The 15952-nt window shown below is 41.5% G+C and overlaps 1 protein-coding gene across 1 annotated transcript in view; it reads right to left on the bottom strand.

Moving 5' to 3' along the window:
* The window catches only part of CORIN (corin, serine peptidase), a 330632-nt gene that overhangs the window by 88597 nt on the left and 226083 nt on the right, over nucleotides 1-15952 (bottom strand). Inside the window, exons 6-7 of the mRNA XM_075566957.1 lie at nucleotides 3546-3659; nucleotides 367-474 (exon numbers count right to left, since the gene is read on the bottom strand). Of these exons, the coding sequence (XP_075423072.1) occupies nucleotides 367-474; nucleotides 3546-3659 (222 nt within the window). The remainder of the gene's footprint in view (nucleotides 1-366; nucleotides 475-3545; nucleotides 3660-15952) is intronic.

Here is a 15952-nt window from a genome sequence, read left to right as displayed (position 1 = left end):
TTTTTTAATATCACTAGAGACCAGGTCTCACAGTCTATGAACACATACTATAAAAGTAACATTTAGAATGAATCGGAAAAAGTTGAAGCGCCTGGAATGCATATATGTTATGTTGAAGCTCTCTGGTCTCTGGTGAGTATCTCCAGATCCCCCAAACTCACCCTGCACAAGGAAATTTAAGGGATGGAATTAAGAAGCAAAGTAAGGAAAATAGAATAATATAGAAGAGAATAAGAGATACAGAAATGTGAGGCTGGTATCGCTATTTAAAGCTTTAAAAGAAGTAGCTTAGTGGGGAAAACACTGGGGATTATGCATTAAACTGCTATAGTGCCGTTTAGTTTTTTGGCTATATTTAATACATACCACAGCTTTGCTCATCACTCAGATCTCCACAGTCATTATATCCATCACATACAAGGCTGTGATTGAGGCATTTCCCAGTGTTGCAGCGGAATAGATCTTCACTGCAATCTGCAAAAAAGTGATATCAAAAGGTGAAAATATCACAACCTACTGTACAAAGAATCCATCCAATCTTCAAAACCTACTTCACTCGTTACTTTGCATTCCAACTGGATCGGATTGAGTTTAGAAACCTAAACCTTGTTGTATATGTGAATTGGACATCCATGAGTGATTGCTTAAACAATTGACACCACTTGTTGAGCACAGCAAAACACTATTATTAAGAGATCTGCTTAAGAGATCTGTACCAAATGTAAGAACAAGAAGTTTAACTAAATTCATACATGTGCTGCTGCTGCCACAAATTGATGCAGATAAAACTGTATGCTTTATGGGGGTTTTTGAAAATGATACAGCTCAGCCCCCTTATAACGCTGTGCTTAGGATCCAAAGAATCACATTGCGTTATAAGCCGATTGCGTTAGAAATAATGTACAATTGTATGCATTGTACAATAAAGTATTTAAGATACCAATAAGCGTGTTGTAAAGTATTCAAAAATACGAAAATTGAGAGCCACGCTTACATCGCACTATAAGCGGATTCGCGTTGTAACGGATCGCGTTATAACAGGATTGAGCTGTACCATCTTGATACACATTCCCCTGTAGTACATTTCAGAGTTAGATATTTGGGCTTACATTTGCAAAGCTATTTAATATTACTCACACTATGGAAATGTCTTCAAATGTTTTGTGGATAATGTGTTACAGTATATGCCTTTTCACTATTGCCAATAGAAGTGCATCTTTAATGCTTAAATCTTTGTTCATTTGTGCCTAACGGAAACCCATTTGTTTCAGAGTTATTCATCTGACTCTTCTGTTAAATGAAAGGTGTCTACATATTTAATCCATTTATTACAGTAAGCTTGGTAAACTTGACACCAACCAAATAAACAGACATTTCACTGGCATGTTAATTAAGTTGAAGGATTTGTTTTACTGCATATTTGGAGAAGACTGACAGCTGAATTATCTTTGATATCATGACAGTAATTTGTTACCACTTTCATCCTACAACCGCTCAGCATAATCCAACCTTTGTATATGAAAATAACATATTAAGCAAAGTGTCAGAGATACACTAAAGTGTTATTTTGTTTTAAATCCACTTTAGTTCAAATGTAATGTAAGCCAACATATTAACTGTACCTAAGGAGCAGGATCTCAATCACCAGGGAAGAATTCTTCAAAATAAGCAATTGTTTACTTTCTAACTAACCTTTTCATACCAATGAATATTAAAACTCTTGTGTATTGGAAGTGAAACTAACATCCCTGTGGCAGCTCTACATCGGAGTCAGTTTCTGTAAAATTAGACTGTGGCGAATTTGGTGTTACAGTATCTGTGTAACAAGAAAGTCTATACTGTACTGTAGCTCCAGAACTATAGTCCCCAATACTAGAGATGTCTGAATCAGATGCGCAGATTTTACTTTTCAGACCAAGGGGCTTATTCACTAAACTTCGATAAGTGGCTCATAGCACAATAATTGCCCTTAGAGTGCAATATTGCCTGTGTTGCTATTCACAAAGCTCAGAGAACAGTGCAATATCGCACGCAAACTGCTTTTTATAGTACTATAAAACTTTGGCTATACAAGACGAATGATAAAACAAAAAAAGCCCGAAATCGCATTTTGCCAGAAACTGCTATTCACTCAGCAGTGATAAGCATATAGTACTATAAAAACTTGCAATATTTTGGTGCCAACTAAAATCGGGTGGTAAATATATTGAACTTTCATCCACTTTAGCCCACTCAGATTCTGCCATGGGGCTCAGACTCTCAGACGGATTTTTCAGAAATAGGGAAAAAAACGAATCAGCCTTTTTGAGACTGATTTGCAAAAATCCGCGGCTCAAAGCAACTGGCTAATCCGCTTCGATTCATCTCTACCCATTATTTAATTATTTTTTTTATAGGTGTAGCAATGGCTATTACACTGTCATATTGCAGGGATATCGCGTTCAATATCTCTTAGATGTTCTTAGGATTAAATGGCACTGATAACGCAGAATATAACACCATAACATGCCAGCGGATGCAGTACTGGATAATAATGCGGTAACATAGCAAAATTATATGTTTGAGACCTGGTGACACGGAAAGCGATACTTAAACATTGGGGGTTTAATAAACATTATTTTTTTTGTGATTTACAAATTGTCTATGCTGAATGAGACACTGTATAGTTTCCTATCAGTACATTAAGTAAATTAACTGGAGTTAATCATGCCACCTCAAAGTGTTTGATACAAATACAGCAATATAATGGCAGACAGACGCCAGCATTTGATCTGTCACATTTTATGGAAATTCCTTTACTCCTCCCTAATACTTTCTATTGGAACTTCCCATTGGTCAAGCCCATTCCAGTGAGGTAATATATTGATGTTAAGAGACTCCCAGTTGCAATATATCTCACAAAATTGTTTTGATAGACAAATCAAAGTATGAGAAAATATGTAAAATCTCTCCATATAGTGACTACATCTTTAGCTTTCAAACATACCGATACTGCAACCAACCGACGTTTCGGTCCTCTAAACGGGACCTTCCTCTATGAATTACCTGGAAGAAGGTCCCGTTTAGTTGGTTGGTTGCAGTACCGGTATGTTTTAATACATATGCTTTTGGATCATTAACGTGGTGTGCTGTCTCTTTTTGCCAGTATCCAGTCTGGTGAAGTTGGCTTAATATATATATATAAATATATACAGTGTTCGACAAACCTATACATTTGCTCGCCCCGGGTGAGTAGATTTAACCCCTGGGCGAGAAAATATTGGCCCAAGCAGCACACATTTGGTACTAGGTGGCGAGTAGATTTTTTTGTGATTTGTCAACCACTGAATATATATATACAAACACAATTATTATTTAAAACTATGGTATGCGGTTTGCTATATAAATGATAAGCTGTTTTATATATTACTAGAATAGTAATATAGTAATTTGTGTTTGTAAGCAGATTTGGGCCAATATGTTTTATCATTGATTTGAAATCTAAAAGTAAACTTCCAAGGAAGAGTGCTCAGCTGGGTTTACAAGACTGTACTAGAATGACTTACTGCAATGTACCTCGTCGCTCCAATCATCACAATCATTGTATCCATTGCACATCAGTTTCTTGGGGACGCAGATTCCATTGGAACACAAGAAGCTATCTTGTTCTCCACACATCACTAAAAAGAAAAAAGTATAGGTTTGGCAACATTGTACAATTCATATTGTAAGTTTAGCCCATTCATAAGTAAGATATTAGGGTGGGTAGCAGGGTTGGTCCTTTCTTCCCTGTTGTAAAGTAACAGAGAAGTGAGAAGGTAGTGTGATACCTTTTACTGAAAGATACTGCAGTTGACAAGTTACAGTCCATGCATAATGCTCCTAAGACTCAGCTGATTCAGACATGGCCTACAGGGAGTGCAGCTGTGGAAAACATTTGCATACGTTCACAGCTGGCATATATTGGCAAATATTCAAACTCCATGAATTTTTGCAAACATAAACAGAGATTTATGCAGTATTGAACCTGCAAATCAGCACAGTCTGGTATGTTTTTCTACGTTGCAAATTCCATTAAAAAGTTTAGGAACTTTTGAAAAACAACCAGAGACAGTTCCGCACACCTTTAACAGGTTAACTGCATTGGTCACTGCAACTGTAAATACAAGTTACTGTACAATATAAAGATTTACAATAATTAAACACGTAAATGACAAATGCCCATGTGATTAGTTAAATCCGAATGTCGTCAAAACAAGGCACAGGTTTTTTTCTGTTCTTTTTTTAAAACTTTAGTGCTGTAGGGGCCAGCAACATACTATTTATTCTGCATTGGGAATGAAATAATTACACTTCTAATGATAAAGGAGACAGAAAAACTACAATATAATCGGTGCACGAACATTAGGACAACAGGTCCCACGGTTATGTTTCACAAAATGGAACAATTTGTATCGGAAAAAAATATTTAATGTCATATTATGCAATAATCTTCAATTTTCTATATTGTTAAAAACATTTCCAATTGCTGCTTTCTATTTGTATTTGCAGATGTTAGTAATGCAATGCAGGATAGGTTTAACACTGGAGCCCTGGGCCTCACTACACCTGTTGAACCAAAATGTAATTTGAATATTTTTACGTTTCAACAATTGTGTGCAAAAAAGGTATATATCAAACAAAATTATACCAATGAAATCAGATGGGAGACTCTGATATGTAACCCACTTCATCCTCAAAGTGTATCAGGATGATGCAAATACACAGTGCCACATGACATACTCTAAAAGAAAATACACTTTTGATATACATTTTGACTGAATACCGTATGCTAAAAGCTGACCTCTTGCAGATAGACACATCCAAAGAATTCTGTTCCACCTCTCAGTTACTCAATGTACTGTATTTGCCATTATCACGAACAAATGCCAGCCTGTTATTGAAGACTAACCATTATATTGATATGGTATTTTGAATATGTGCATGCATTTTACTTCAGAAAAAATATATTTTGAAATGTTGGACATTTTGAATAATGTTAATAGATGTATTGGTCCAGGAGAAAATGAGATTCTTTGTAGCATAGGATGACATTTGATTTAGTACGACAAGTTAACATACATACACATCCATGTAAAGTATCAGTTTCAATAAAAAGTAAGAGACTCTGCAGACTCCAAAACTGTACAACAAGATGCCATCAAGTTAAGTTAAACAGCCGTAATGTTTTGTAAGTGTAGCCCCCTGTAAACAGCACAGGCTATACCTATCTTCCTCCTACTGTGGTAAGTCCTGTTAGAGGCAGGCACCAGTAGTGATCATGGGTTTTCCCCTCTTCAAGCCCTGCTCTGATTGATAGATGCATGCCCCTGACTCTGCTGCAGGCATGAGACAGAGGGGAGGTACTGCTGACATCATGATGGGTGGGGCTAAGCCTATTTAGCAGCCCATTCCTGTAAGTGACAGGTCTGTCTATTCTGGAGTCTACGAGGAGTGGACTCTGGAGTCTGTCCTGGGAGTGAGAGGAGTATACCTAGCTCCGTCCTGGGAGCAGCAAAAGAGAGAGAACTCTGGCCTATGACAATTGGAGAGCGAGTCGAGTTCAGGTGGACCAATGCCCCTCACCCCATTGATGGGGTGAGGGGGAGAATCCATCCCCCACCCAGAGGATACCCTCTGAGGTGGGCAGCGGGGTATTGAGGCCCCAGCCCAGTCCATCCTGTCGGAGTGTACGCTTGGAGGGAAGGAGAGGAGGAGAGGCCTGTACAGATTGGAGGGCCGTGTGATTTGGGGACATTGCTGTTGTTGTTGTGGCTGCTTGTCACAACGCATGCCGGGCACAGCTCGACCCAATAAAGAGAGACATTACCTTTTTACCAACGATTGCTGTGTGATTCTGGAGCATCCACCCTGGGACCAGGGGTCACTCTTCTATACAGGTCCTACCCCATACCCTGGGAAGGTATAGAGGATGGAGGCGCTGCACCACCACTGAAATCATGGAGGCTACTACCCCAGAAGCCTGGTCCTGTGATCCCCCACACCACCGCGGGAGACTCAGGCCCTCCTGTTCCACACAGGTACGCACCACTCAGTACATGTAATCCGCCCTCACACACCCTAGATATGTCAGATGAGTCTAGGGGGGGGGGGGGGAATAAGGGTTACATAAGTATAGCTCAAAAACTCATGATCACTTTAATTTGATAGCTTCTTAACTTGGTTAATCATACATACAAGATAAACAGCATATATCTGCCCATTCAGTACAAATGCTGTCAATACAGAGCATTGAATTAAGCCTTTCTTTCGTGATAACCACCTTTCCCTTCATAATCATTATTGGCAGTCTGTAATTGTTATGGGCTGATGCCGGCGCAGTAGAAGTATGTTTAGGAGGGATTTGTCACTGGATTTTTCATTAAATCGTAATCTCATTACAAATCCCATGAAGGATTAGAAACCTCAGGTTCCACAATGTGATTACGACTGATAAACGCTGCCCTCGTGGCAACAAGCAGCGTTAACATTCAGAAACTGACAGCACTTTTCATGTTATTTATAGTGCTCCGAGTATGATGTAGATACTAGATAGGTTGGGTAGCACTTTTTTATTTTTTTATTTATAAGCCTCTACTTCTTGTCTATAAAAAAAGAGAAATATTGTAAAACATTTCCATATGTTGCTGTCCTTATAGCTTGAACTTAATAAGTATTTAAAAATGTTCTAAAGTTAAAGCACCTTGCTCCTTTGTTTAAAAGCATTGGTTATAATTTAAAAAAATACCACTCCTTTATAATGGAACATTGACAACTGATCGCTTGCAATGTATTTGTTCCAGGTGGAATACAGGGAGGCTTCCCGGAAAGAACCGCTGAGAACAAAAACTCACTGCAGCAGTGATATGGTCTCGATGACGAGATTGGGAGCACGTGCACCTGTACAAGAGTGTTCCCGATAGCAGCCACATTTAAGTTTGGAGGACAACATGGAAAATGCTCTAACTGTCTAGGTGACAGACAGATTTGATGCAGCTCTCACCCAGCAAGTCCATGCCAACCACATTTAGACATAAAATGAATCCATTTATACAGAGGCCTAGCAGCCTGCTCTTCTTCTGTTAAGAATTATGTGATTCCTCCCACAGCGACGGCTACATCACAGACAAAGTCCTAAGAGCCTCCTCCTCTTCTTCTTCAGAGGACTCTGCACTAGTGTTTCTCCAATTGAAGAGTATAAATAATAAAATTAATAAAAAATAGTCAACCTTGTTTGAGGGTATCATGGGTAAAGCAGGAGAATTTTGCCCATTTGAAGTAAAATATATATATATATAAAATACCCTCATTAATTTCCCAGAGCGACTACTCCTTGAATTTTGCCCATTTGAAGTAAAACAAAATATATATAAAATACCCTCATTAATTTCCCAGAGAGACTACTCCTCTTTTAATTCAAATCTGAGCACTTGGCACTCTCTTTTGCCTCCAGAAAGGAAGGTAACCCAGAAAAATTCAACACCACACGGTGGACGTTAGACACACATTCCGAAGTTTATGACTTTGCAAAAGTGGCCTTCAAACCTGCACTTATTAGAGAGTACGAATTGATCCTCAGATCTCACATTAGGATTCCAGATGTCCAAGCACTGGTTGCAAATAAATTGATCCAGTATTAGTGAGGTTTGTTGGCAAGTCATCCTCTAAATCAGACTACACCGACCAACTCTTAAGAAATATTCCTATTCAGGCAGCGGTGCTGCAGATTCTCTTTTTTAATGCTTTTTTTAAACTTGCTTAAAGAAGCATACGAATAGCACTGTGAACATTCTGAACACATGATACATAAAGCTTAGCCCCCTGTAGACGCACTTACCAGAACTCCCTCCTACTGTCTCTGTACGTTCTCCCTACCTACCAATTAGATTGTAAGCTCCTCGGGGCAGGGACTCCTCTTCCTTAATGTTATGTTTGTCTAAAGCACTTATTCCCATGATCTGTTATTTATATTATCTGTTATTTATTCGATTACCACATGTATTACTACTGTGAAGCGCTATGTACATTAATGGCGCTATATAAATAAAGACATACAATACAATACAAAGTCAGAAAGAGACGGTCAAGAGGCTCTACAGCTTCCTCATTCTGTCTTAGCAGCTAAAAGGTTACCTTTATTTTCAGCCGAGGCTCCCTCATAGGCCAGACTTTCAATTACGTGTCTAATACAGTATACGTAGATTTCAATGGTTCAAATCTGTAGGTCACAGAATCCCAAAGTTCAATAATTCCCACCTTTTTGCCCGGATTTTTGGTATGAATCTAGATATAAAGCACCATGGTCATTTTTAGGGAAATTAAAGAGGGAATTTAACATCACATTAGGCCACTATTTAGTAAGAAGGACCAGGCTTTTAGACCCTCAAGACCATCTCAATATTTCTCTATACAGAGTTAGAGCAGAGGAGTCCAGGTTTGACACCAGTTCAATGGAGGAGTTCCAGCATTTAGACAGCCCTATGGCAAGAGTAATGTTACATAGGTAAGCATTTCCTTGCCTAACAGTACTTTCCATTCGGTTTATGGAAGGTTGGAACAAAGAGAGCAAATTACCACAGACAAGTGAGCCCTCAATATAGTGAAAAGAGGTCTTTTGCAATGAGGTCTTAGATAGCAAGTCATGGAGGAATAAAACAGAGTTTGCAGCAATCTATAAACGGCAAGTCTCATTTGTTCTATGGAAGGATTGCCCACCAGCAACAGAGTTCTACCCTCCCTCACAATGTGTGACACTTTCCCAGATACTGTAGTTGCAGCTTCTTTGTTGAATTTACTTTATTTTTTAGATGTTTTATTATTTATTTTGCAGGATCAGCTCCGAATCCTAAAGAGAATCAACCATCTTCCAACAAAGAGAGGATACGTTGGGTATTAACAGCTCTTTAGGACCACACGTGAGCTGGATACACATCTTTTTTTTTAATCAGACTTCTTCTTTACTCTGTTTAGATGTTTTCCGAAGTTTAACTACATTCTGAGCTATTGGTAGAAAGTTTTCTATTCTTCTTCATCCCGGTCACAGTTTAGAGTTATTGCATCTGTTTACCCCTTTGCGGTCTTATATCTTTATTAGTATGCAAGGTGAAGGACAATACAACTCTTTACTTACGAGTTACAGTGTACTGTTGATTGAGCGCTCATAGAATTTCAGGATCACAGACACAAAAAAAACTGTAATGTAGGAGATTGTTTCGGTCTAAGAAATCCTCCCTCATAAACCCTTTATTTCATGATCTGCATATCATCTGAGTCTTAGGTCAGGATTGTAGAGTTATCTGGGCACTATTGGGAGTGTGCACATATGTGTGTCACCATGTGATCATGAGCGATGAAAATGCTCAGTCTCAGAGATGCCGACTGAAACATTTGCGTAACCTGTCAATGACTTGTATCCTCAACGAAACCAGTCATGCTCATCTACTCATATTTATGAAAATATATTAACAAAACACTAATGGGACGCATACCAAAAATTACGCAAAATACATAAATACAGATAAGTACTGATGTAATCCGCAGGTAAATGCCAGCAGGGATGTCGGGGATTTAGACCTAGCGTCTCGAGAAGTGAAAGACCTTCTACATCTGTATACTGATAGCACACTACTGTATGCTGATGTGCCTATACTGTATATCACTCATGTGCAAGTTTTTAATGCTTTTTATTAATGAGGTTCGGTTCTGTTAGGTTTCGAGTTTTGCTCTCCTCCTTTTCTGAGCTCCCACCACTACGCGTGCATTGTGATTCAAAAAAATAGAATTCCCTTAATAAAATATCTATTAAAAAAAAAGAGAGATACAAGCTTTAGCTGCTGGAATGAGCTCAACACTCATTTTAATTCATTTAATTGACTATTTTGTTCAATATTAGCTCATTTATTTAAAGTCGAGTCTGCCCTAAGAAAAAGGAAAGTTGACAATCACACTTCAATTGGCTTGTACAGTATATATCAAGGGACACAAATCTTTTTTTTTTTTAATATTAGGGGCCTCTTTTCATAGTAGATGCTCATCATTGTTTATACGATATATACTTTCTTCTGCAATATATATGTATATTGGACAGCACTCTAGAGTCTAAATAAATCCCGTCATTTAAACACCAATTATTTTCACAGAATCCATATATTGAAAGGTGTTTTAGTCATTAGATGGCTGGTGTGATAAAAACATTACGAGCCAATATAGCACAATGGGGGGGCTTAGTTTCACAGCAGCATAATTTGGCACTGCTTTTATTCCCTGATGTCATCAATTCTTGACAGTTTTAAATAGCTAACTTGATATGATGGTTTGAAGCATCTGCAGAGCAATGTTGGGATGTAGAAAGGGAAATACCAGAATGTGTGAGAGCAGAAGTGACAAGTGGGGCAGCACGGAATTCCTGATCTGGAATATCATCGTCCCTACAGATCCCCTGTATCTTCAATGATTTATTCCAATGCTATAATTCTGGGAGGGAGAGCACAAGAGTGTGCTAGGAAAGAAATCCCTTGGTGGTGCACAATAACTTAATTAACTATTGGTGATAGCAACTACTGCAATGCACTCGACCTGTGTCTTTCTGAAAAAGAGCTGAGCCACCTGCAGCTGCTGCAGAATGCTGTGGCCAGGTTGTTAACTAACCAGATGTGTAGAACGCCAGTGCATCAGAAAAACAAGTCCTTATATATATTTGAACATCTGCAGTTGAAAAACTCCCAATAAACTGTATAATGCAATAAAGTTTCCCTAATAGGGTTAGAGGGACAAGTACTTAATGCCACAGGCACCAATAATTGATAGTACAACCAATGTCCCATATAGTGAGAATAAAAGGGTATGGCAACTGTGACAGAAACCAGGGGATGGTAATAAATTCCGTATATAGGGCTCCCAGGATACTAGACAGTTTCTATCCTGTTGGGCCTGGGAGTGCAGCCTTATAATACATACACTCCATCCCACAGTTTGGCAAGTGCTGGAACTGAGGGATGAGAGATCCAGACCAGAGTTTGTCTGCTGCCTGATTTCTGTCACCTGTCATGCTAATTAGGAATCAGGTATGAAAGACTGATTTCCTGTTTGCTCTGGTCTCCCCACAAGAGCCAGGAGGCTGGAAGGCTGCTGAACTACAGAGGGGAGAAGCCTCTTCCCCAAACAGGTTCAATCTTTCTGTTCATTTGTGTAAGACTGCAAAAGTACCGTGTTTTGATGTTGGAAGTGGAAAAGCCACTTCCAACCCTGAGTCAGGGATATCTAAGTTAAGTTATCGCTCAGGTGAGCAGCTTTTGTTTTGATCTGTTTTCTGTTGTATGCACTGTGGCAGTCTCAGTGCCTGGGACTGAATAAACCAGGCATAGCCTGTTTAAAGGAACAGTACGTGACGCCTCATCATTTAACCTACCCTAAAAGACCGTGTTCTAAACAGTCCCGGACAAACGACGGAGCCCCGGAGTAAGCCGTTTGTCACATATGGTGGAGAATGCGGGCAGAGCACTAGGGGGTCTGCGGGTTGAAGAACTTTGAAAAAAAAAAAAAAAAAAAGTTTTTTTCATCCTCTGCAAACAAGATGGAAGACGTGGTGGGTGCGCTGGTACGCAATGTCGCTGCCCAGAAAGACGTGAATGAAACCCAGCAACAGCTGTTAATAGCCCAGCAAGAAACTAATGCAAACCAGCAGCAGACGAATGCAGCCCAGCAACAGCTGCTAATAGCCCAGCAAGAGATTAATGCCAACCAGCAACAGGCGAATGCCAACCAGCAACAGGCGAATGCAAACCAGCAACAGACGAATGAAGCCCTGCAAAACGCGAATGCAAACCAGCAAGAGACAAACCGCTTGCTGAGAGAGGAGCAACAGCGGTTCGCTCAGGGCTTACAGCAGGAACTCGAGATCCTGAGGGGGACTATCAGTAACCTTCCACTGGCAGCGGCAGCCCCAGTTCCGAAAATGACCAGGGCAAGCCACTACCTTCAGAAGATGGGACCCTCGGATGATGTGGAAGCCTATCTTCTCACGTTTGAACGCACAGAGAGAGGGATGGCCAGAAGCTGAGTGGGCTGGTCTAATCGCACCCTTCCTAAGCGGCGAACCCCAGAAGGCTTACTTTGATCTAGAGCCAGCCGAAGCTAACGTCTATGCAAAATTGAAGTTCGAGATCCTCGCCCGCCTCGGCGTAACCACGGCTGTTCGCGCCCAAAGGTTTCACGCATGGTCCTTCACGATGGATAAAGCCACCCGAAGCCAGATGTATGACCTCATCCACCTCGCCCGGAAGTGGCTACAACCCGAGATCAACTCAGCCAGCCACATCGTGGAACGGTTGGTCATGGACCAGTTCTTGAGGAAACTTCCCTCTGCCTTACGCCGTTGGGTCAGTCGGAGTGACCCCCACAATGCGGATGAGCTTGTGGCCCTCGTAGAAAGGTACAATGCAGCAGAAGAGCACCCGCAACCCACAGTCGTGGAGCAACCCCACTACCCGAGGTTCCAGGACTCTTCCAGAGACGGTAAAAGGGTACCGGGGTTAAGGGGCGCTGAAGAGCGGCGACCACCTTCACGCAGCACCAGCAACAGTGGTTCGCACACTAAGGGCAATAGCCAACATGGGGAGCCGGGAAAAGGCTCTAAGTGGGACACAGACTATGTACCTAAATGTGTAAATTGTCATGAGAGGGGCCACACAGCAAAAATCTGCCCACTAAATGATGAGCCCATGCAATGCAACAGCGTGGAACCTTATTCGCTGTTGTCCCAATGTATGGGCCCTAGCCCAGAGGACCCCTTGAATAACCATCTGTGGGCATTTGTAAAGGTTAATGGTAAGAGGGTTCGGGCACTTCTTGACTCTGGGAGCATGGTCACACTAGTGTCCGAATACCTCTTGCCCATTAAGAAGAAACAGGGAAACAGTTCACAAAGAGTGGCAATTTGTTGTATACATGGGGATAATCATGAATATTCCACTGTTGATGTTTTTTTTGAAACAGAGTTTGGTTCTTTAGATTTCAAGGTGGGTATTGTACCCAAACTGGCACATGATGTGTTAATAGGGACCGACTTTCCCCATTTTCTAAAAATGTGGTCCCCCGCTCAGAATAGCGCCCAGAGTTCAATAGCGGACCATAACGAAGTATTAGAAGAAACAAATCCTTTCCCTTTTTCAGAAATGGAGGTTGACGAGGGCCCAAATAAGAAGGGGGAAAACGAGGAGTGCTGTAAAATTCCCTTCCCCATCACTACTTTGGTAGGGAATACCCCAAATCAAGATGTTGAGCAGACACTTACCACCCCAGAACCGGATAAGACCCTCGCTGACCTAGAGGTCAGTCCTGGGAGTTTTAAGAAGGCCCAGTGGGAGGACCCCACATTAGCGGTAGCAAGGGGAAATATACGGGACCAGAATAGTACTCCTGGCCAACCAGATAGGTCACTTGCTTACCCCTACTTCGAGGTAGAGAACGACCTAGTATATCGGGTTGATAAAAGGAAATCAGTTACAACTAAACAATTGTTGGTACCACGGACATTCCGTAACGTAGTATTACACCTCGCACATAGTCATCCATTGGGGGGACACCTAGGGGTGGAAAAGACAAAAGAAAAGGTTCTCCGAAGCTTCTATTGGCCTGGGGTTCTGGCAGAAATTACGAATTATTGTTCCTCATGCCCAGAATGTCAGATCACCGCCCCGTTCAAGGCGTACCGCAGCCCATTGGTACCCCTTCCCATAATAGAGGTACCATTTGACCGGATTGCTATGGATCTAGTAGGACCCCTAATAAAGTCTGCTAGGGGACATCAGCATATATTGGTAATATTAGATTATGCCACCCGATATCCGGAGGCAGTTCCCCTACGTAGCACCTCAGCTAAAAACATAGCAAAAGAGTTAGTAGTTCTGTTTTCCCGGGTCGGGATTCCTAAAGAGATTCTATCTGACCAGGGAACACCATTTATGTCCCAAGTAACGAAAGAGCTATGTAAACTCCTAAAAATCAAGCATCTCAGAACCTCAGTCTATCATCCACAAACAGATGGTTTAGTGGAAAGGTTCAATAAAACCTTAAAGAGCATGTTACGGCGGGCGGTTGATAAAGATGGGAAAAACTGGGATTGTTTGTTACCGTACCTGTTATTTGCCATTAGGGAAGTTCCCCAATCATCCACAGGCTTCTCCCCGTTTGAACTATTGTATGGCCGACACCCAAGGGGCTTACTGGATATAGCCAAAGAGACTTGGGAACACGAGGTTACCCCTTACAGAAGTGTAATAGAGCATGTTGCCCAGATGCAGGACCGCATTGCTGCAGTCCTACCCATAGTGAGGGAACACATGGAGAAAGCTCAAGAAGCACAGAGGAATACATATAATAAGGGTGCTAGGGTCAGAATTTTTTCTCCAGGTGATAGGGTACTAGTTCTGGTTCCCACCGTGGAGAGTAAATTCCTTGCTAAATGGCATGGGCCATATGAGGTCTTGGAAAGAGTGGGAGAAGTAAATTATAAGGTAAGACAGCCAGGTAGGAGGAAACCTGAGCAAATTTACCATATAAACCTACTCAAGCCCTGGAAAGATAGAGAAGTCTTGTTAACCCTAGTACCCCCAGGTCCGTCAGAGAATCAAGAAACTGACCCAGAGGTTAGCATAGCTGAAACCCTGTCTGTTCATCAGAAACGAGAGGTTCAGAATTTAGTGAAAAGAAACAAAGAAATCTTCTCTATACGGCCAGGTAGAACTAGCGTAATTGAACATGACCTAGTCTCTGAACCGGGGGTCCGAGTTAACCTTAAACCGTACCGAATCCCAGAGGCCAAAAGAAAGGCTATAAGTTTAGAGGTTAAAAAAATGCTAAAACTAGGTGTAATTGAGGAATCCCAAAGTGGGTGGAACAGCCCTATAGTCTTAGTCCCAAAGCCAGATGGTACAACAAGGTTTTGTAATGACTACCGGAAACTAAACGCGGTGTCAAAATTTGATACTTATCCTATGCCCAGGGTAGATGAACTTGTAGAGAGACTGGGCAAAGCCCGATATCTCACAACCCTAGACCTAACAAAAGGGTACTGGCAGGTTCCCCTCACAGAAAGGGCAAAAGAAAAGACAGCCTTCTCAACCCCAGACGGCCTCTTTCAGTATAAGGTGTTGCCTTTTGGCTTACATGGAGCTCCCGCCACATTCCAAAGAATGATGGATAAAATTTTAAAACCACATGCTCGGTATGCTGCCGCCTACCTGGATGATGTGGTAATCCATAGTGAAGATTGGCAATCCCACCTTCCAAAGGTCCAAGCTGTGCTTGACGCAGTCCGGTCTGCTGGACTAACTGCTAACCCCGCTAAATGCACTATTGGTCTGGAGGAGGCCAAGTATCTGGGATATTCTATTGGCAGAGGTTTACTCAAACCCCAAACACTCAAAGTGGAGGCGATACAAAATTGGCCAAGGCCAGTTACAAAAAAACAAGTAAGGACCTTTTTGGGGTTAATTGGGTACTATAGAAGGTTTATTCCCAATTTTGCAACTAAGGCAACCCCACTAACTGACCTCACAAAAGCAAGAGGACCGCTAATGGTAAAGTGGTCCCCCGAAACCGAACAGGCTTTTAGAAGCCTGAAAGAAGCTCTCTGTGCCCAACCAGTGTTGGTCACACCTGACTTCTCCAAAGAGTTCGTAGTCCAAACCGACGCATCTGAGGTAGGGCTGGGGGCGGTACTCTCCCAGGAGTCTCAAGGTGAGGAGCACCCCATCCTTTATTTAAGTAGGAAACTAAATCCCCAGGAGAAAAATTACTCCATAGTAGAGAAAGAGTGTCTCGCAATAAAGTGGGCTGTAGAGACGCTCAAATACTACCTGTTGGGGAGAAAATTCCGGTTGGTCACAGATCATGCACCCCTTACCTGGATGTGTCAAAACAGGGAAAAGAATGC

This window comes from Ascaphus truei, chromosome 1 (genome assembly GCF_040206685.1).
Source record: "Ascaphus truei isolate aAscTru1 chromosome 1, aAscTru1.hap1, whole genome shotgun sequence".
Lineage (NCBI taxonomy): Eukaryota > Metazoa > Chordata > Amphibia > Anura > Ascaphidae > Ascaphus > Ascaphus truei.
Note: the sequence above shows the minus strand (reverse complement) of the source record. Positions and strands in the feature narration are given on the sequence as shown.